The 22,534-nt window shown below is 34.3% G+C and overlaps 5 protein-coding genes across 9 annotated transcripts in view; 4 read left to right on the forward strand and 1 right to left on the reverse strand.

The window, feature by feature from the left end:
• The window catches only part of LOC111493388 (ABC transporter G family member 3-like), a 7,872-nt gene extending 7,645 nt beyond the window's left edge, over positions 1–227 (reverse strand). Inside the window, exon 1 of one of the 3 annotated variants that reach the window (XM_023143084.1) lies at positions 121–227. The gene's annotated coding sequence lies outside the window, so the exon portion shown is untranslated. Of the gene's footprint in view, positions 1–92 lie in introns of all 3 variants that reach the window. The other 2 variants (XM_023143085.1, XM_023143087.1) reach the window with 2 other exon arrangements.
• A 1,963-nt stretch (positions 228–2,190) lies between these two features.
• Positions 2,191–5,046, forward strand: LOC111493423. The gene is made up of 4 exons (XM_023143135.1): positions 2,191–2,349; positions 3,612–3,823; positions 4,568–4,716; positions 4,801–5,046. Exons 1-4 carry the CDS (start codon positions 2,304–2,306, stop codon positions 4,886–4,888), a joined length of 495 nt encoding a protein of 164 aa, XP_022998903.1. The 5' UTR covers positions 2,191–2,303; the 3' UTR covers positions 4,889–5,046.
• Positions 5,047–5,922: 876 nt separating this feature from the next.
• On the forward strand, positions 5,923–8,834 carry LOC111493410 (shugoshin-1). Of its 2 annotated transcripts, none has more exons than XM_023143119.1 (9): positions 5,923–6,332; positions 6,436–6,473; positions 6,616–6,724; positions 6,834–6,857; positions 6,946–7,011; positions 7,541–7,579; positions 7,690–7,789; positions 8,313–8,373; positions 8,449–8,834. In XM_023143119.1, the coding sequence occupies exons 1-9, from the start codon at positions 6,186–6,188 to the stop codon at positions 8,708–8,710; spliced, it is 846 nt and encodes a 281-aa protein (XP_022998887.1). In that variant the 5' UTR covers positions 5,923–6,185; the 3' UTR covers positions 8,711–8,834. The 2 variants fall into 2 exon arrangements, with proteins under 2 accessions (XP_022998887.1, XP_022998886.1); XM_023143118.1 differs by having other exon boundaries at positions 5,924–6,332; positions 6,946–7,014.
• A 7,077-nt stretch (positions 8,835–15,911) lies between these two features.
• On the forward strand, positions 15,912–17,127 carry LOC111493418. The gene is made up of 2 exons (XM_023143126.1): positions 15,912–16,071; positions 16,187–17,127. The coding sequence occupies exons 1-2, from the start codon at positions 16,018–16,020 to the stop codon at positions 16,829–16,831; spliced, it is 699 nt and encodes a 232-aa protein (XP_022998894.1). The 5' UTR covers positions 15,912–16,017; the 3' UTR covers positions 16,832–17,127.
• A 1,362-nt stretch (positions 17,128–18,489) lies between these two features.
• The window catches only part of LOC111493390 (dolichyl-diphosphooligosaccharide--protein glycosyltransferase subunit 2-like), an 11,702-nt gene continuing 7,657 nt past the window's right edge, over positions 18,490–22,534 (forward strand). The window contains exons 1-6 of one of the 2 annotated variants that reach the window (XM_023143090.1): positions 18,490–18,568; positions 18,749–18,893; positions 19,575–19,764; positions 21,239–21,328; positions 21,571–21,633; positions 21,952–22,021. In XM_023143090.1, the coding sequence (XP_022998858.1) occupies positions 18,751–18,893; positions 19,575–19,764; positions 21,239–21,328; positions 21,571–21,633; positions 21,952–22,021 (556 nt within the window). In that variant the 5' untranslated portion in view covers positions 18,490–18,568; positions 18,749–18,750. Of the gene's footprint in view, positions 18,569–18,636; positions 18,671–18,748; positions 18,894–19,574; positions 19,765–21,238; positions 21,329–21,570; positions 21,634–21,951; positions 22,022–22,534 lie in introns of those variants that run through there. The other variant, XM_023143089.1, reaches the window with a different exon arrangement.

Raw genomic sequence — 22,534 nt, forward strand, 5'->3', positions numbered from 1 at the left:
AAAAAAAAAAAAAAAAAAAAAAAAAAAAAAAAAAAAAAAAAAAAAAAAAAAAAAAAGGAAAGAACAAGAAACAAATGAGAATTAAAGCATGCCTTGAAGAGAGTAAACAGGGAGAGAAACCTGGATCTGAGCTGAAGCGGAGAGAGTGGAAGAACTGGATGTGTATAGAGTGAGCGTGTAGGTAAGGTTAAGAGAAGCGGATCCTTTGACCCGCTTTCACCGGGGCGCTGTTCAGTTTGGCTCTATGCTTGATTTGCTTTTTTTCTTTTTTCTTTTTTTCTTTATCTCTTTTTCTTTTTTATTTTATTTAATTTTGTCTTTTTGTCGTTTTTTTTTTTCTCATGTTTTTTTTCTTAATTTATTACAAATACTTCCATTTTCTATCCGGACATAATGATTTGATTGATTTTAATTAAAGTAAGGTGCAAAAGTCCATTATTCATTCCATTTTTTCCTTTTTCTTTTAATTTTATTTTTTCTTTTTTTTTCGTTGTTGTATAACGAACATAATTAATATTGTCGTTCTAGCGTGGGAATCTAGGTCTCTGCAAAGAGTTTAAAAACTAAACGTCCGCACATAGAAAAAAAAATAAAAATAAAAATTGGTACGAGAAAGATTGAATGTAATAAAAGATTTGTTCAAAAGTAAAGACTATTGAGTTAGACTGTACGACTTAAATAATGTCTTAATTGGATATTAGAACGTGAAGTTTGTGTGGAATAGCTCTAAGTCTACCGCTAACAAATATTATTACTTTGGCTTGTTGCGTATTGTTGTCAGTCTCATGATTTTAAAATGAGTCTATTTTTTGCGGTCCAAACTGATATCAGAGCTAGACACGAGGCATTGTTTTAGTGCAAACGCTAAGTCTCCAAAGAGGTGAATTGTGAAATTTCGCATAAATCATTTTTTTAGAACGGTGTAAAAACCTCTCTTGAATAAACCCGTTTTAAAACTGTAAAAGTAATATGTAATAGGTCAAAACAGACCATATCTATGCACAAGTCCATTTGAAAAAAGCCTTGGCTTGTTAAAACCCGCAAAACCAAGCAACCCCATTTGGGCCCACTCAATCATTCCAACAGAATTTCACCAAAAAAATAAAATAAAATAAAAATTAAAAGACCATTATTTTATTTTATTCACATCAATAGTCTATTGAGAATATTGGCTCAAGATTCCCATCAGAAAGAATATTCCGTTTCAATTGACAATTATACAAAATTTAAAATTTTCACTGTTCGTTTTGTTTTACTCTCCAATTGATGATTTGTAAATTTTTTATATTTAAAAAAAAAAAAAACTACGCTACCAAAATTTTAAAATTGATTTAAAATGTTTTTTCAATTAAATTTTAAATAGTTAAAAAAATTTATATATACTCATGTTATTATTATTATTTATTTATTGGTAACAATTACAAAGTCTTAACCAAACTTAAAAAAACGTTAATAAATTTTTAATTAAAATATTTTGAAATTTTGTTATATTGAATTAATTTTCATTAAAAGAAATGAAATAAATATTATTATCATAAACAATTGTTTGTAATATACGTAATTATTATTATTGTTGTTATTATTATTATCATCACCTTCAAGCTATGTGCAATGATGGGTTTTTATCAAAATCATTATATTCTTTTTTGAAACTTACACAATAAAAATTCAAATTTTAAAAATAATCTATTAAATTATTTATTTATTCTCTATTTCTTATCGTTTCAATTGAATTTTTTTTAAGACTACATATAATACATCAATTAGCTCACCACAATGTTATTATATTGTTCCTTTTGAGTTCATAGTTATGGTTTTGCTTTCGGCTTCTCAAATGTCTCGTATTAATAGAGATAGTATTTCTCACTTATAAATTCATCATTTTCTATTAAATTAACTAACGTGGGACACACTCCTAATAATCCTCAACAAAGTGAAGTGCTTTGAACACCTTATTTGAACATAAGGGCTGAAGGTTTTAGGTCGGAAGGTCTTTTCCATACCGTCGGGTGATTATCAAGATTATTTGTTTAATAATATAGTTATTCACTAGAAATAAATGATTTTTTTTTTTTTTTTTTTTTTTTTTTTTTTTTTTTTTTTTTTTTTTTTTTTTTTTTTTTTTTTTTTTTTTTTTTGGTCAAAAAAATCAATTAATTTATAGATAAGATGAAAATAAGGAAAAAAGGATTTAAGCTGTTCCCAATATCTCTTATGAAGATAAGGGACCCAAGAATAGCGGAACAAGAAGCAGGTAGAGAAATTTCTTTGTTCTGCGCGAAAGAACTTACAATTCCTTCTCAATGGAGCTGACTCTGCCTACACCCTTGTTTGCCTCCTCCTCCAAGAGTACGCTTGAATTCTGTTTGCTCTGAATTTCGTTCCATTTCTCTGTTCCCCATGTTGCCAAATTGGGATTTTCCATTGATATCTGTTCATGTGGGTTCTTAGAGCTCTAACTTTCTTTCGCCATTTCTTTTCTTGCGATTGCCCTTTCGTTGTTTTCGGTCTTTCTGCAACAGGGTTTTGGTCGGTTTATTCATCAGTGTTGGGATTTTCCAAGCCGGCGTGTTGTTTGACAAAAGTCGTTTGCCATAATTTGGTTGTTTCGGAAAGGTTTGAGGCCTGAGAGACTAGATTTTGTGCGTTTGCTTGTGATTGTCTGGTTGCTAACTCATCTTTAGTAATGGTTAAAGTGTTATGATGGGTGACAACAAAGGGGTTGTATACCATATTGCTGAAATCAAGGGGGCTTATGATTAAGGTCTTTTAGTTCTTGTAAATTTGAGAAATGTAGGTCACGAAGTAGTGCAATGTACCACTATTGAAGACGTTGGTTTTGTATTGGGGTGGTTTAAGGGCACCTTGTTGCCTGAAGGTACCGATTGTCACAAAGAGGAGCCCTTAACTTACCTTGAGAAGAAATTTTGTCAACGATGTCGTGCCCTGGAGCGATATTGTGAGATCCCACATCGGTTGGAGAGGAACAAAACATTTTTTTGTAAAGGTGTGGAAATCTCTCATCATACGCATTTGAAAACCCTTGAGGGGAAGCCTGAAAAGAACTATATATGCTAGCGGTGGGCTTGAGTCGTTACAAATAGTATAAGAGCCAGATACTAGGCGGTGTGCTAGCGAGGACGCTGGGCCCTGAAGGGATGTGAACTGTGAGATCCCACATTGATTGGAGAGGTGAACGAATCTAGTATTTGGGGTAGATTGTGAGATCCTACATCGGTTGGAGAAAGGAACAAACATTCTTTATAAGGGTGCGGAAATGTCTCCCTAGCAAATGTGTTTTAAAAACCTTGAGCGGAAGCACTTGTGACATGTTATTTCCGCTAGCTATTTGACTGTGATTGTTTACACAACTGTTTGATGCAACTCTTAGCAGAAAAATGGTGTCAAAGCTGTTGATCATTGTTCTTTGCCTATCATTACAATGTCTTGTTAAAGCTCTAGAATCAAATTTTGTAAACAAATATGTGTAATATTAGATTAATGGATTGGAGAAGCTGTTAAATTTTCCTTTTGCTGTAGCAGAATCTACATTATGAACTTATGATATGACATCTAAACTTTCTGCTGATTGAAATTCTGTTCTTGTGAAGTAATTAGGGATCCTAAGCCCATCAACCATGGACTTCGGTTGTTCGACTCCAATCCTATTTCAGCTGATTTGAAGCTTCAAGGAGGGAGAAGAACACTGACTATAGCTTCTTCCCTACCTGAAACAGCTGCTTCTGTGGCCATTGCTGCTACAGTTGTAGGTGCAGCAGCCACCTTCCTTTCCAGAAGAAACAAAGATTCTGAAGCGGAGGAGGTTGGCTTCAGATCTAAAACACCATTTATGTGCCATTATCATATAGAATCAAGTGTTTGAAACCTGCATCTTGTCAGTTACTGCACTGTTTTTGTTTTTGTGTCGTTACAAAAAAAGCACGGAAGCTTTAGTTTGGCTACATGCTCGTGTCTAACACATATAGACACTTGGATGCTTGTTAGACATGTGCCGGATACTTGATAGCACAATAAATGTGAGACCCCACATCGATTGGAAAGGGGAACGAGTGCCAGCCAGAACGTTTGGCGGTGGGATTGTGGGATCCCACATCGGTTGGAGAGAATAACAAAATATTCTTTATAAGGGTGTGGAAACCCTCCTTAGTAGACACATTTTAAAAACCTCGAGGGAAATCTCAAAGACGACAATATCTGCTATCGATGAACTTGGGCTTACAAATGGTATAAGAGTCAATCACCTGATCAGAGTAGGTCTAGACCATCTCTATAGTAAATGTGTTTTAAAAACTATGAGGTTGACAGCGATACGTAACGGGCCAAAGCAGACAATATCTACTAGTGGTGGCTTGAGCTGTTACAATAAATACGTTAAACACATGCATAGGTTACTTATTTCGAATTCAAAACTTGTTCTTACCGTATCTGTATCATGTCATATCTATGTCTTATGTCCATATCCTTGCTTCTTTTATTCATATCTTTGTATGCAACTCTTGTGCTGATCTCTTTTCTAGCTTTCTCTGATGTTGTCCATAAAATTCAGATTCCTTTGAGACCATGTGAAGACTGCGGTGGTTCAGGCCTATGTTCTGAATGCAAAGGTGAAGGGTTTGTGCTGAAGAAACTGTCGGATGAAAATGCAGAGCGTGCACGGTTGGCTGCGAAGAACATGGCCACTCGGTTCACCGCAGCGTACAATTTTCTTGTTTTGTCTCTCTCTTTTTTTGTTAGAAACTCTTCAACCTTCAACTTATATCTGATCTTAATCTTTCTCAGGCTTCCTAAAAAATGGAGCTACTGTTCCAAGTGTTCTTCTGCTCGTTCTTGTAGTACTTGTGGTGGCACTGGGACGTTCAACTCTTAGTCTTACAACCCGACAAACTCCTTATATCTCCGTATATCATCCTATCTTGTAAATTTCTCTCATCAGGAGTGTTCAAAGAATTCGATGACTTCAAAAATTTAATCAATTCAATCTAATTTGTACAACTTAGATTGGATTGAGTTCTAATAAATAAAATTGATTAAGTTAGTTCACGTGTTCTTCTAAAACTAGACTGAGGTGAGCTAAACCAACCCCAATTTTACATTTTTACTTGCATACAATTATATATATATATATATTTAATTCTATTATTTATTCTTTAACCACTCTTAAAAATAATATTTTAATAATTGAATGTTAATTTTTAAAATATATATTGAACTAGGGTAAAAAAATGTTTATGTATATATTTATTTTCTTATTTATTCTTCAACCATTCTAAAAAATAATATTTTAATAATTGAAAGTTAATTTTTTAAAATATATATTGAAATTTAGCCGCAAATGTTTGAAAAAAATTGAGTCGCAATTATATATATATATATATATATATATATATATATATATATATATTTTTATTTATTTATTTATTTATTTATTTATTTATTTTATTATTTATTCTTCGACCCCTCTTAAATATAATATTTTTATAATTGAAAACTAATTTTTCAAAATATATATTGAAATCGAGTCGCAAATTATAAAAAAAAAGTTTGAAAATAAATTTTGACGAACTAACATTTTACTTTGATTAAAAATAAATAATTGAATAAATGAGCCTAACAACTCGGGTAAACCCAAAAAATTTATAGTTAAGTTAGGTTTGGTTCATTATTTGATAACTGTTTTTTGGGTTGAAAATACTTTTATATCTCTCGGGCTCTCCTGGTTTCTTTTATCACTATAATTTAGAGAATTTAGGAATATAATTCCATTGTGTTTAAATTAATAATTATTATATATATAAAAAAAAGATAAAAGAGCATCTAAGAAAAATAAAGAAAAGGATTCACAAGGGTAACGTTCAAATATTTAAAATCTTGGTTCGGAGAGGTAGGTTCGGAATTGATTTAATTTAGCCCTCTCGGCTTTACCGATTCGGAAAGCCGTTGTCCGGCCGAAGCTCTCAACTATTGCAGAATCTTCGTCTTCAGCTTTTTTTCTTTGTTCCTTTGAATCTTGAATCTCTGTAATTAGGGCTTTTCTTTCTTCTCTAATTTCCTCTGTTTTCTCTTCCATAAAAACCGCAAATTCCTCTCATCACAAACACCAGAAATCCCCAATTATTGGCAAAATTTCTTCCTTAGGGCATTGTGTTACAATTCGCTGATTTGAAATGGCGAAGCGATTGTCAATTGGAAGCAGAGTGCGAAACAAGCTAGCAGATATTACGAATTCCAAGACAATGAGAGCTCATATGGAAGATGAAAGGTCTTCGGAAGCTTGGCGGTCAAATCAAGACGTTGTCGATCAGCTGGTGGACGTATGCATCTGGTCTCCCTTGCCTGTTCCTCAGATTTTTTTTTTTAAGAAAGTTTTTCTTTAATCTGACATATTTGTTTGATTGGATGTAATTTATGGATCAGGAAAATATGGCTCTGATGAAACTTGTCATGGAGAAGAAGTATCCTTCTGGATTTGCCTTTTCTTCGTCTAAATTGTCTATTATCAATCTCATTAGCATATCATGTCAATACTATCGTAGTTCATATCTTTTGAAAACAGAACTTTCAAGAGAAAGAAACGATTCCTTGACATTTGAACAGTGAAATTATTGATCTGAGTGAAGCCGAGCTAAACAAACTTCGGGAATGCATTCAGAAACTGCAGCTTCAGAATTGGCAGCTTGCTCAATCAAACAGTCATTTTTTAGCAGTACGATCACTTATAATTCAGAAACATTTATGATTATCCCTCTCCTATTTTTCATTTCCCTTGACAACTCTGAGACTCTAATTAACTTTACATCGATTTCCTCTTACAGGAAATCAATTTAGGGAGAGAGAGAGTAAGTTCCCAAGAATCTTGAATTTCTTTTTTGCAGTATTTGTTTGCATCTCATGTATGCTCAATAAATTGGTCCTGATGTGTTTCAGATAAAATCACTGGGGCATGAGCTTGAATGCAAGGAGGCCTTGCTAAAAGCAACGCGTTTGAATACTGTGGTAGTAACTTTAGACACTTTTTCTTCCTGCAAAGAATAGTAGGGATATCTATTTTGTCTATTTCTGGAATTGTTTCAGTCATTTATTAATATTTTTTCAATAAGTAGTCAGATCATCATCTAGATGATGACAGAGATAATGTTAGAATTGGAACTAAAATGGTAATTTAATCAAAAATATGTAATTAGGAGTAGTCTTGATCGAAGTTTTCTTGTGAAATGATTCGAATCACGAGTTTAGAAATGAGTTTTCTTTATTTTTTATCTTGATCATCAAGGAAATTTGTTCCAAAACTTTCATTTGGGTTGATTTCTTATCCTTTTTTAAAATTTTTGGATAATTTAGATCTAAAGATCTTATTCTTTAACACAGTTTTTGGATCAAATCCTAAACTAGACCCCAAACTCGGTTTGGGGGAAAAACTGAAGCTTTTCTTATCAAGATTTTGATTAGCGAGGTTAATTTTATTCAATAGGCAATGAAAAAGTCATGTATTTTAACAAGAAACTGCTGTATATTCCGTCAGGGGAAAGCAGGAATGAATAATGGAAATTCTGAATGGCAGGTAATTGGTAATTTCCATTTTTTTTCTTTCAGGCATCTGCTTTTCTATTCTTTTCATGCCTCAAACTTCACTTAGAACTGTCTTTTTCACCCATTCTTTCCTGGCTTCAGGAAGAAGAGAAGCCAACAGAGCAATTTCCACTTGCGGTTAAAACTGACACCAAAGCTTGCAGTGGAAACAGAAAGCCCTCCGGACGAGCTAGAAATCAATGTATGTTCATGAATTGATGAATATGAACAAAAGCCTAAAAATGTTCCATTTTATTGCCAATTTATAGCAACTATCCTCACCGTTATGTTCAAATTGTGAGTTGAAGTATAGGGTTTCATAAGAAATTATTCTGATGCTTAGTTCTACTCTTTTGAAAATGCTTTTAATAAAGTTATTCTCTAGGACTGTTTCCTCATAAATCACTTCTAAATCTTTTTCAAGAACATGTTACTCCCAAATATTAGGATGGTTTTGAGACCATGTTAAGAGGACTCCTACGTTTGGAATTACGATTCTCCATGATGGTATGATATTGTTCACTTTGAGCATAAACTCTCGTGGCTTTGCTTTTGGCTTCCCAGCCTCGTACCAATAGAGATGTATTCCTTACTTATAAAGCCATGATCATTCCCTAAATTAGCGGCTAGTGTGGGACTCCTTCCACACGATCCTCAACGTCCAAAACCTGAAAACTTTATTCTTATTATCTGGTTGAAAAGTAACGACACTTAAACAACTGCAGCTATGAGCCCTTCAGCTTCATACTCAAAGTGTGCGATGAAGAGAGATGATGAAAACAAAAGGTACTTAGCAATATTTGAACTGGTATTCTTTCAACTTTAGTTGCTGCTTTTTTTTACATATTTTTCTGTTTACAGGCATTGTGTAAGAGCACAATCTGGTAGATTTAGATATCAAATGAGACACCCTGAAGATAACTCGTTTGAGATAGAAGAAGACATGAAATTTACTGCTACTGGAGAAGATGAAGAAGAAAGGAAGAACAACAATGTCAATTCACCATCATCATCTTCCGCTCTGCAAAGATCTTATATTGGAAGACCATTGCACAGAGCTGCTGAAAAGATTCAATCCTACAAAGAAGCTCGTCACAACGCTAAAATCAGACGACATGAATGACAAGTGAGATCATTATACTGTTTCAGCTAGCAGTTTAAATTTTACTTTCTTGTACGTAGCTATGATTATTCCACCTGTGGCTTGTATTGTTCGTGATGTTTATATATTATTTTGTTTCGAGTGTGTATGTATAGTGTAAATTATATAACTGTCGAGAAAAGAGATTCGAACTTCTAACTTATTAAAAAAGGGGAAGGTGTTGTAATTGAAATCTGACATTTTGAAGTAAGAAATTCGAACATCTATTCTTTTAACCATCTTGATTTGGATTAAGGAGGATAGTTTAATCGATGAATTTGACTAACGATTTGTAATGATAGTCATTTACAAAAGACGGCTCATTTATAACCCTTTCTTCCTGTTTTCATTTAAGCAATCAAATTTCGAACTAACGTTCCAACACCAACACCATCGCGTGTCGATTGGTCTTGTTTTGGGCTAACATATGACCCAAAATATCAAAGAAAGTAGCATGTGGGCTCGCACCCTATTGTCACTTAGGGACGTTCAAGAGACCCAATGAAACAAGAATGCAATCAACTCAACTCGATTCATAAATTTGAAATTTGGTTATCGATTCATTTTTTAATTTACTTAAAAATACAATTATATATACATATATTTTATTTAATTACATTTAGGAAAAATACTGTCTTCCACTAATAATTCAAGAGATATATTTTTTTTTTCAAAATTAATTAGGTTTGAAAGCATAATAAATAATAAAATAAGCGCAGCCATGTGGCTAAACCCTTATTTTCAAAACCACGTCGTTTTCAACCAAAATATTATGTCAAGTCCACCAACTTTACTCTGTTCTCAATTTCACCCGATTATTTTCACCATTATAATGTCATCATTAAACCGTGTGGACCCCACTCCTGTTTCTACTTTCTTAAACATTTTCATTTTTTTTTTAATTTCTTTGGTAGATACTTATAAAAAAAAAAATCAACTTGAAAATGAAGTTTATTATATAGTTTTGTTAGCTTATGATAAAGATTTCATGATGCATAATCCAATGTCACATGCCTCATTTCATTATGTCTTTTTCCCCATCTGGCCCTCAAATCTTTTCCTTTATTTTTATTTGATTATGATGTTTTTTATTTAACGATCGTCGTTGGCTAAAACTCAAATTACTACTTCCCCATTATTATTTTTCTTCGAGTGTGAATGGAACAAAAATGTATCTCACCCTACTATCATCCTTACGTCAATTTTAAATTTTTAATAAATAGACAATTAAAAAAAATAATTTTTAACGAATAATTATGAAAAAAGATAATATGTGATATAATATACCAATTTAAGCATAATTCAGTGTTCGATCTCGTTACGTAGAAATGGTTGAACTAAAACAAATTAAATAATTGGACAAATTTCTTGAACAAACATGATAAGATAGTCGAGATATATAAAATAAGTTCGGTGAATAATACCACATGTGACCATCCGATATTAAATAAATAAATGTGAGACATTTAATTTAGGGATTTGATATGAAAATGGATATCATTAAAGTGACAAAGTTCAAAGAATTTGAAAATTTTATATTATTACATATATACAAAGAGCTAATGGACAAAGAAAGATTTTGTTTTTTTTTTAAATATTATTTGATGGAACAAAAGATTTTATTTAATTTTTAAATAGAGAAAAAAAATATTTAATGCATGTTTAAGCGAATGATAAAGAGACACGTGGCAAAATAAATCTAAACCAAGATTGAGTTGGAAGTAGCTAAAACCGCGTCACAAACAAACCAGGGGCTTCTTTGTAATTAATTATTTATTTAATTTTAAATCATTTTTTATTTTTATTTTTCTAATTTTGATTTTAATTTCGTGGAAAAAAATAAAAAAAGAAAGAGGAAAGTCCGGGCCAAGAATTTGTTTTTATTCGCTTGACAGGTACTAGCGGTTAGTGGGCCCCACTTCATGTCGTTGGGACTGTGCTCCAACTGTTTCCTTTTTTTATTTTTTCTTTTTCTTAAAAATAAAAAAAAAAACTTTTTCGTTTTAAATTTGAAATTAGGTGTTAACGTGACAATAATAATAATAAAATTGAAAATAATAAATCCATTGGAGAGATAAATGAGTGTCAGCGAGAACGATGGTGGATTGTGAGATCCCACATCAATTGAAGAGAGGAACGAGTGCTAGCGAGAACACTGAGTCCCGAATGGAGGTGAATTGTGAGATCCCACATCGATTACAATAGTGAACGAGAACGTTGGGCAGTGGACTATAAGAATCCACATTGGTTAATGAAAAGAACGAATCATTATTTATAATAGTGTGGAAATCTCTCTCTGGCCGACGCGTTTTAGAAACTTTGAGGAGAAACACGAAAGAAAAAGTTCAAATAAGACAATATCTGCTAAGGGTAATTTAACATGTTACATCATCTTTATCGAGCATCTAACTCGAGACAATTAAAAAAAAAAATCGTGAAGAGATACGCTTACGCATGCATTAGATCGAGGTGCATATAAGAGTAGATGGGTCAAAAAAGAAAGAGCTCTAGGGTTTTGCTGTTTATTTCATGGCTCTCTTCGACTTTATGAAGAGGACACAATCATTCTCAACTGTCTTGAAAGTAATTCGTTTATCCTTTTTTCTTCAAAAGGGAATGCCAATGCCAATGCTTTCCTTCCTATGATGAGTACTCTCTTCATTCACTTTTTCCAAAAAATGCTACCGTTCTCTCGTAATCAATATCAATCTCTCTCGGGATTGAGACTCGAAGTAGTGATCGTTCATATGATTCGATGATATGGACTACTCAACTTAAGTTGGATTGAGTTAAATTTTTTAAAAATCGAACCATTTAGTTTGATTCAAAGGTTGAAATTTTTTCAGTCGGGTCAATTTGGCTAACCTCAAAATAGGATTCATAACCCAACTCAACTTTACCCTACATTTGAAATATTATGAAAATTGAGCGTTATGACTTATGAATATATGATTAAGTTTTAGTTATTAATGTGATATATAGTTAATAGTTAACCACTCTTGTCACAATAGTTAAATGAACACGACTCTCCACAATGACTTTGAGCATAAGCTCTCATGACTTTACTTTGAGCTTCATCAAAATGCTTCATACCAATGGAGAGAGTATTTTTGATTATAAAACTATGATCGTTTCTTAAATTAGTCAATGTTGGACTTTTATCATCGAACATGTGAGAGTAATTATTGATTTTATTTGTTATAATTAACCAAAATACACTTAGTTTGTTAATTATAATTAAGCATTTTAAAGAAGTATTAGTGAGGAAAGTCAGCTGGCAATTGTTAGTAATCAAGTGTTTATCGACCTAATTATAGTTAACCCACCCAAAATCTTGGCAATAATATAAAGATATATATATATATATATATATATATATATATATATATATAATTCCATTGCCAAATCGTATCATCATTATCTCAGCTGCAGCAGATGCAGATACCTTACTTAAAGCCCTTAATTTCATTTATAAAACACGATAAAGTGGGCCCCCCTTGGAAAATTGGTCCAACATCTCAATTTAATCCTTAATTACATCGAAAAATGTATTCAATATAAAAGTGTCTAATTTTAATATATGATTATGTAGAAAAGGATACACGAATAAACCAATATTACATTTGAATGAGAGCTTGTAACGACTCATTTGGTATCCGCTTCAACATTTTATTGCATTCCCTGCAACATAGTCATAATGTCCTATATTGGTTGGGGAAGATAATGTCTACTAGCGGTGGGTCTAAGCCGTTACAAATGGTATTAAAGCCAGACACCGGACGATGTGTTAGCCTTCTCGCTAGACCCTAAAGGGTGTGGATTTGGTGGCAGTCCCACATCGATTGGAGAAAGAAACGAGTGCCAGCGAGGACGTTGGGCCTCGAACATGGTGGATTGTGCCTTCTCATTGGGCCCTAAAGGGGGTGGATTTGGTTACAGTCCCGCATCGATTGGAGAAAGGAACGAACGAGTGCCAGCGAGGACGTTGGGTCCCGAAGGGGGTGAATTGTGCCTTCTCGCTGGGCCCTGAAGGGGGGTGGATTTCGTTGTAGTCCCACATCGATTGAAGAAAGGAACGAGTGTGAGCGATGACGCTGGCCCCAAAGGGGGTGGATTTCGTTGTAGTCCCACATCGATTGGAGAAAGGAACGAGTGTCAGCGAGGACGCTGGGCCCAAAAGGGGTGGATTGTGATGTCCCACATTGGTTGGGGAGGAGAATAAAACACCTTTTATAAGGGTGTAGAAACCTTCCTGTAGCAAACGCAACAAAATGTACCTTCATTTTCCGTGTCGATCAATGTTGAGTAATCTTTTGAAATTTTTCTTAGAAAATACGTAAATGAAACCAAAACATACTAAAAGAACTAATGTTAATTTGTGAGAACAATTTTCACTCGTAAAATCACTTCAAGATAAGTAGATAAGATGATAATGTCGTAGAAGTCAGAGTTGTTTTTAGGGTTGATTGATAAATTTTGTTGAATGGATTTGATGGGTGTTGTAGTAAAATTAACGTTAAATTGTACACATAATTATAGCATAATGCATGGTTATGTCGGGAAAGGTGGTCGTGCAATTATGATGTTCTTTTAGCTAACTACAAGAGCTATCTACATATGAATATGATCCATTAATATGAATATTCGGTTGCTTGCTTTATAACCTCTCTCTCATAATTATATCAATTATGAATTATCCATATAATTATGATTCTTATTATATCCACATATCATGCTTAAGATAACATGAACAAATACATGGAGTAAAGAGATTGAATTCTCTTTAAATCTACAAATAGTTGACTTGCTATATAAAAAAAAAAAAAAAAAACGGTAACGATTTCGCCAATTTTACATTTTTAAACTATTATTTTATTGGGCCCGTTTAACTTGATTAGCTCTACTTATACGTATAAAAGAGAGAGTGACTGAGATTCTATATAGTGAGCTTGGATAATGACGAAACTCACGAGAGGGGAATAGAACATTTTTTACCAGAGTGTGAAAATGTTTCCCTAATAGATATGTTTGAAAAATCTTGAGGGGAAGTAAAAAAGAAAAGCCCAAAGAAGACGATATCTCCTAGCAGTGGAAGAAATGGTATCAGAGCTAGACAATGGATAGTGTGCCAACGAGGACGTTGAACCCTAAAAGGGATGGACACCGAGTGATGTGCCAACAAGGACATTGAGTAATGTGTCAAAGAGTGAATGAGATTCTATATATGATGGCATTGGCCATTGGGTGTCCCTCCAATGCTTCAAGTTGGCGCTTCCTTGTCATAGAATGGTGCACGCATGCCAACTTCACATGAGAGACTTGCTTTCATCATGCCTAATATAATTACACCAAACAATGGGACACGAGAGGTGGCTGCCCAATTGTAATTTTTGGTATCATCACCTTCAAAACTCGTATATCTTTCACTATAATCAACTCGTGCCTATCTATACCTGTGTCGGTTGCATTTCACTATGTCCAATTTTACATTTATATGTATCCGTCGAAAGACGTTGACCATAAGTAATTTAATATGTGAAAAACCGCTTTCTACATGTAATAGCCCAAGCTTACGCCCAGTGTCTGCTCTCACACCTTTACAAATAATGTTTCATCCCATCTCTCAACCCATGTTAGATCTCACAATCCACCCTTAAAAGAGCCCAACATCTTCTCTAGCACACCGCCCAATGTCTGATTTTATACTATTTCTAACAGCTAAAGCCTACCGCTAACAGATGTTATTTGTTTTAACTCGTTACATATCGTCGTCAACCTCACAGTTTTAAAACGCGTATGTTAGGGAGATGTTTTCATACCCTTATAAGGAATATTTTATCCCCTCTTTCAACCAATGTGAGATCTCACAATCCACCTTTAAGGGAGCCCAACATCCTCTCTAGCATACCATCCGATGTCTGGCTCTAATACTATTTCTAACAGCTCAAGCCTACCGTAACAAATATTGTATGTTTTAGCCCGTTACATATCGTCGTCAACATTACAATTTTAAAAACGCGTATGTTAAGAAGAAGTTTTCACATTCTTATAAGGAATGTTTTATCCCCTCTTTCGATCAATGTAAGATCTCACAATCCACCCTTAAGGGAGCCCAACGTCCTCTCTAACACACCAACCGATATCTACCTCGGATACTATTTGTAACAGTCCAAACCTACCACTAGCAAATATTGTCTATTTTAGCTCGTTACATATCACCATCAGTCTCAGTTTTTAAACGTGTATGCTAGAGAGAAGTTTTTACACGTTAATAACGAATGTTTCGTCTCTCTCTCCCAATTAATTTACTTAAATAAGCTCGAAAACGACTCGGCACATGAACAAATTAAAAAAAAAAAAAAAAAAAAAAAAGAATTACATTATGTAATGTTCCAAAAAGTAACAAAAATTGATTAGCTTCAAAGAGAGATGCTGTTAAGAGACATTAATTAAAGAGAGCTGTCTGAATGTTAACACTATTTTCAGCATTAAAGATAAAGCAGTATTTAAGGTTAGACTAAGACTGTTTGGAAGCCATCTAATTACAGATAAAGCTCTTATAATTAGTCATATCAACCTTTTCCTTTCTCTATTTTATTTATTTTATTTATTTATTTTATATAATATTTGGAGTAATTAAGGTTTAAAGCTTTTGCAATTACTTTTTTACTCCCCACAATAACATTTCAAAAACAAAAAAAAATTTCGGAAATCCTGTAGTTTTCAAAATATTAAAATTATTACCAAACTTTTCTTTTAATTTATATTTTGATTTTATAGTTTAACAAAAATGTATAAATAATTCAATTTTTCGACTAACTCAGGCCACCTAACCCAAATCAAGTTAATTTTTTTTGTTCGTATGGGTCAGGTTGAATTTTTTAAAAATCGAAAAATAGATTCGAAGATTTACGGGTTGATATTTTTTGGTGGGTCAATCCAACCAACTAGAAAATAGAATATTTAACGTTCGTAATGTTACCATTCAACCGAACCTAACCCAGACACTCTAACCTAACCCAAACCTTATTTAAGGTGCTTGAATGAATCAGTGTCTCATTCTTCTCTTCTAACCCAACCTAACCCGATCTTGGGTCGATGGATTTGTTATAGAACAGGTTAGCCATGACCCTTTTGTTGTTCTGTCCAAACCCTAGTGAGAATTTAACCACATCCCAACCCCATCTCCTTTTTTATAAGAACGAACTCCCTTCTCCCCTGAAAACTCCCGATCCAAATCCCATTATAATTCCCTCTCTCTCTGTTTCTCTGTTTCTTTCCCCAACTCCATGGATAACCAACGAAGCCCTGTTTTAACTTGGGCTTATTTCTTGCAAACCAAGGTCAGTTTCATACCCATCTTCTCAAATTCTCCCTTACTTTTTCTGGGTATTTCCCAGAATTTCGAAATTCTGTTCTGATTTTGATTTTGTGGTTCCTCTGTTTTTTCTTTGGCAGAACGTCGATGAACTCAGGCATTCTCTTCTGTGCACCACTCTGGAGCTTGAACAGACCAAAATTACAGTCCAAGAGGAGCTTAACAAGAAGGACGACCAGCTTTTACATCTCAAGAATCTTTTAAATCAAGCCATTAGAGAAAGAGACGAAGCCAATGAGAAATGCCAAACCCTTCTCCTCCAGAAAATGTTCTTCCATCATCAACACCCGCCGCCGCCGCCACCGCCGCCACCGCCGCCTCTCTCTGCAATTTCCACCATCGACGACTACCCCAGAAAAGGATTCGATTCCCAAAACGCCTTCTCCTCCTCCGATTGCGATGAGAGCATCGTTTCATCTCCCGAAATCATCGACTGGGTCCCTGAAAAGCCATTGCCGGAAAAGGGTAAGCTCTTGCAGGCGGTGATGAACGCCGGTCCACTTCTACACACGCTTCTCCTCGCTGGACCGCTTCCTCAATGGAGACATCCACCTCCACCGCTGGAATCGTTTCATTTGCCGCCGGTTACAATTCCCCTTCCTCCGCCGCTACCGTCGCTCGCCGACAGTAATTGTGGGATCGTCAACAAGAAGAGGGCTCTGTCTCTATGCGAGGATTCGGATTCTCAAACCGCAACCAAATTCCAGAGGCTTGTTTTCAACTGACCTTTCAAAAATCCAATTAAATTAATCATATATTAATTAGCACTAAGTCTAATTAGACTAGAACAACTCAAGACAAGAACAGAGGTTCTGATCTTGACTTAGCTTCCTTTTCCATAGAGCTAATTTGAGTATAGTTCAATTAGTTAGCCTCTCGTAAGTCGTAGAGGTTGAAATTTCGACAGACCCAGATTGTAATACTTCAAAAAAACAGTAGATTTAGAGTGGTATGGTGTGATTTGTATACGGTACGGAAACATTTGATTGTATGAGATTAATTACTTTTGTTTGATTAAAAACAGAGCAATTAGGTTAATGTAATAAGTGAGTCGATCCTGTAAAAGGGTTGTTTTGGCAGAGTCTACACGGCAGAGAGGTGGGTGAAGAACAAATGGGTTAGCAATGAGTATATTTGACTACTAAAGGAGAGTTGAATGGAGGCCTGAAAACAGAGCATATGGTGGTGTCTGCCCTGCTTGTGAGGGAAATGCTTCCTCTCAGCCCTTCAATTTGCTTTGCCCAACTTGGTCAATTGGCGAATGATCTAAAGCTTTAGTAACTGAAATTTGTGATGTGTCAATGTCATCTTATGAACACTGACCTTTTGTTTTTAGATGGAGAGATGTGTAATGACCCATTTGGTTTCTCGATCGAGATGGATTTGGGCTCGTTGCTAGTGTGAGGGTGAGCCAAATTTGATGTCGATACTACTCGTGTGTTTGTTTGGATGCTGTGAGATCCTCCTATATCGGTTGGAGACGAGAATGAAACTTTTTTTACAAGGGTGTGGAAATCTCTCCGTGATGTCCACATTGGTTGGAGAGGAGAACAAACTACCATTTATAAGGGTGTGAAAATCTTCCTAGTAGACACATTTTAAAACTTGAGGGGAAGCCCGAAAGTGAAAGCCCAAAAACGGGAAGAGAACAAACCACCATTTATAAGGGTGTGAAAACCTTCTCTTACCAGACAGATGTTTTAAGGAAAGTTCAAAGAGAACAATATCTGGTAGCAGTGGATCTGGGTCGTTACACTCTCCCTAGCAGAAACTTGCAAAACCGTGAGGCTAACAACTATACATAACGAGTCAAAGCGGAAATATCTGTCAGTGGTGAGCTTGAGTTGTTACAGATTTTGCTATATTTCATTTTTTTCAACCCCACCTTTCTCTAATAGTAGCGTCTTAAAATTGTGAAACTGACGATGATATATAACTGGCCAAAATGAACAATATTTGCAAGCGGTAAGATTAGATTGTTACAAATTCATGTTTACTCAGTGACGGGTTCGGGTTAATAAAATGGACAATATTTGCAAGCGGTGAGATTAAGTTACGCAATGAAAAGAGTTTGGGTTAACACAATATTTGGGAGAGATGAGTTTAATGTCCGTTAAAAATATCATTTTTCTTCCATTTGTGATAACTTATCATTTTCGGTCATCGATTTAGTCGAGAATGACATCGAAAAAGACCATATAAACCACGCGAAGGCCCAGAACATTTTGGGCCGTTAGGCCCATTACCAACAATGATCCAAAACATCTCATAATTGAAAAATGGAATATTTTTGCATTTATATATATATATATATATTTAATAAAAATTAAAATTAAGTATTAAGAAAATAAAAGAAAAAAGAAAAAAGAAAAAAAAAGAAGAAACTGTATAAATCAGCTTACGCCTCTTCGCGCTGCATCACTCTTTTCGCCCACAGTTGACCGCGCGACCACCCTCTTTGGGTTAGCTTCTCTTTACGATTTGTATACGATCTATACACTAGGGTTCTACACACACATTGCTAATTTCTTTTGTCAAATTCAGTATGGAATCACTTGGGAAATGTAGGAATTTCGTGATCTGTTGTATTCATAGGATCGTATTTCGTATATTAACGTTTCTTCAATTCTATTCTTTTGCAGCAATGGCCAGAAACCTAGTTCGATTTCTGGTACTACTTTATTGGATTTCGATCTGCCAAGCTGCAACCATTTTACAGCCGATCTCAGATTCGCACCGATATGCAGCTTTGGAGATCTTCCGGCCTAGTAATGGAGCATTTGGAAGGTAGACTACATTTATTACTTGAGGAATTCTTGTGTTTATTTGCGTTTTGTTTCTCTGGGTTAGACACATTGAGTTAAAAAAGGACATGGCAATTAAGTTCTTAGACTAACCTTGGTGGGAAGTTCAATTCTTCCTTTCTCTGTAATTTTGTGGGAAGCTATGATCTTTGAAAAGGGTTCGTCACTGGTTATAAAATAGTTGCTGGAAATTGCCTTTTTGAAAAACGGTTCTGATCTCTGCCTTTTGCTTTCATATGAAAGCAGTAAAATTCTGTTTTTGATCTGAAAATTGTTTCTTTTTAATATAAATTATACTGTCAAACATTTTTTTTTTTTTTTACATCAACAAACTACTTTTTAATTTTTTTTTTCATAATAGAAACCTATTTTCAATTATATTTTTCATTCCGATCCCTTTATTTTTTAACCAGATCACCTTTCATGATAATTTTGCAAGGATGTCTCATTTGTGATGCCATTCAGTGGACATTTGTTAGCATGCTTGAAAGTGTTATTATTGTGATTTTATTTTTTGAAGAATAGAGCTTTTAAATTGGTTGTTTGGGTTTTGTTCTTGTGTTTTCTGTGAGCTTCTATTATTGTATGTGGTCTCCCATTGTACCCTTGACTTTCTTTTTTTGTTTTGTTTTGTTTTGTTTTGTTTTGTTTTTTTTTCTATCAGTTTGGAAGAAACATATGAAGCACTAAGAACATTCGACATTCTTGGAATTCAAGAGAAGCCTGATATAAGTGCTGCTACTTGCAAGTCTGTATCAGAGGTTCTTGGTTCATCTGCTGTATTAAAGGATCTATTCCATGCTCTGAGAGTTAACGATGTTTTGAAATGTGAAATCAAGGAGGAGATATATGAGGTATCCTTATATCCTTCGTGCTCAGTTTCTAAGAGCTTGTTTGAGATTTAAAAAGAAGCACCACTTTGCAATTTTATTTTTAAAAATGTTCTATTGTTTTTTAGTTTAAAAGAATTTTTGGATAAGAAACAAGACTTGTATTATCGACAAAAGACATACAAAAGGAGGATGAGAAATCTTCACTAAGCCAAGGGGATTACAGAAAAAGACTTCCAATTGGCGTAAATATGCATCATATTATAGTTATAATTTTTTTAGCAAAGACGGCTAAGTGGACGCAAACAAGTTAACCAAATCCCCAATAGCTTCAAAACAAGCCTCATCCCTTGAAACACTCGTTTGTTTCTCACAAATCAAAGCCTCCGAAGAAAGGCTGCCATTTTTTAACAGACTGGACTGACAAGAAGTTTAAGAAGAGTATCAAGGCCTACTAGGGAAGCACCACATCACATGGAAGATCGAGAAAAAGCACCCCCCCAAAAAGGCCAGGAGAAGAATAAGTGAGCTTGATCCCCACTGAAAGAAGGGTCATAAAATATTGTGATCCAGTGGGAGAAACCATGTACAAGCTTGAAATTAATAGAGAGGGAGAAAGCTCCCGCATGCTATCAATATGGAAATGAAGTTTTCATCCAATTAACAAAGAATGCCCCCTGAAGCCATTATTGAGTCCAGGGCAGACAAGCCTACCCAGCAAGAACTCCAAAGTGATTTCACCGAACACTAACCTGCTTGCATTTTGTTTCCTCAAAGACAATGTTACGCTTACAACCAAGAAGAACTTCTTTGATCAGGTGCCTTTTACTAGCTGTGCACAAGCCTCTAACATTCGTGGAAAGGATCTATGTAAAATAAAAGTAATCCCCACTTGGGTCTCATAGACTGATCACATAATAGTTTGTTGGACTCATATCTTGAAGAGCTTTTGCCTCATGAGGACCAAGTTCCAAGGTAGAAGAGTCATCAACTGTAGCTTGTCCACTGTTGCCTGAAGCTGATGAAGTATGGAAGTAAAAGAAGTCCTCATTGTCGGAGAAGAAATTTCTTTTTCCTTGAGAGGTGGAAAGCATTTACCTTTGGGAAGCTCAACTTTCTTTCTTCTTTTCTTTTCACAGGAATTGGACTTGGAATGGTTGGGGCCAGTTGATTTTTTATTCTTGCGTTTTGGTTTGTTTCTTTAATATGTTAATTTATTAATATATTAGATTGAAATCAAATATTACTTTGACATTGGATGGATAGATGTGAAAAGTTAACTTAGTAAAAGACTAAAGAAAACACATGAAAACTACAAAGTCTCCTACTGTTTTCTACTACTTTTTGTTGAAAAAACCCTCCTGTCAAATACTATTTTACATCCAGAAATTGTTTATGGTTTCGTTCTATTTCTACACATTACTTCCAAACAGCTCCTATGTGATAGTTTCTGATGCATGTTCATGACTTGTGATCATTTCTTTTCATTTTGTGAAAGAGCATTACTTCAAGGCTTAAATCTGTTCTGAATGAAGCGCGGTCGCTGCTTGACTTCTACTATTCTATTGGAAGCTTATTACTTCTAAAGGTAAAATTCTATGCACAATCCAGACTCAACCTACGCCATGCAAATGACAATGTATTATATTTCCTATTTAATTTATGCTGATTTAAGATTCAAATATAAACTGCTTTACAAATATATCTTTTCTCAGTTCTTATTTATCTGGTGAATGACGTGACAAGGAGACTAAAAAAATTCTTAAAGGAATATATCCTAAAATCCAATTTCATCTTTTGGATTTAACAAGTTCCTTCCATTACTTGCAGGAACAAAGTTCTGGAGTTGATCTATCCATTAATGACGCTGATGGTGTTTTCCATTCAATCAAGGTTAGTTTATTCAGTATTTGAAAAAAAAAAAAAAAAGAATATATATATCTATATGTATCTATCTATATATCTATATATAGACTAGGAATAGAGAAGTCCTAGAACCTTTCCAGTTGGGGCTTACTTGTCAACTAAAACTGCATCAAGCTCTGTAGGTTAGATTGCTAAACATTAAATGCGAATATCATTGAGAAATCATATGTTGATTTTTTACTTGGTCATGTGTTTCTACTATTAACAAATAAACATGAATAGTGCTTAGTGATAAATATCCATCCGTATTATTTATTCTTGGTCTACTTCGTGCATAATTTGCAGGCACTGAGCCAAAGTGATGGAAGGTGGCGCTATAGTTCTGACAACTCTGAGTCTAGTATTTATGCTGCTGGTACTAATTCATCCATAATTCTTCACATATTTTTGGCGCTATAGTTTTGACATTCTTGCTGGTACATGCTGCTGCTGGTACTACTTTGTGATAAAGTCGCTCTTTCCCTGTTTCTCATCATATTAGCATTACCGTTTGTTCAAGAATAACAGAACAATACACATTTGTGTTGAAGCAAAAGAAAAACGATAAACATTATATTTAATAAATGTGATTTTCATCTTAGTTGCAATTCTAACTTCGAAGGAGCTTTTAAGAAATAGCCATTCTAGAAACAATCATGTACTATCCCATATGAATTATAGTTGCAAAGGAATAAATAAGTTTCAGGAACGAGGAATGCATTAAGTAATGACTCTGTCCTTTGAAGTTTATTCTTAAACATCATTATAAGCTTCAACATAAATGAATTTAGTAACAACAAATATTTCTCTTTTCTTAATTTTTTACAAGTGAGAGGCAGGTTTGTTGATTACCCTTGAGTTTTTTTTTTTTTTTTTTTTTTTTTTTTTT

This window comes from Cucurbita maxima, unplaced genomic scaffold (assembly GCF_002738345.1).
Source record: "Cucurbita maxima cultivar Rimu unplaced genomic scaffold, Cmax_1.0 Cma_Scf00018, whole genome shotgun sequence".
Taxonomy (NCBI): domain Eukaryota; kingdom Viridiplantae; phylum Streptophyta; class Magnoliopsida; order Cucurbitales; family Cucurbitaceae; genus Cucurbita; species Cucurbita maxima.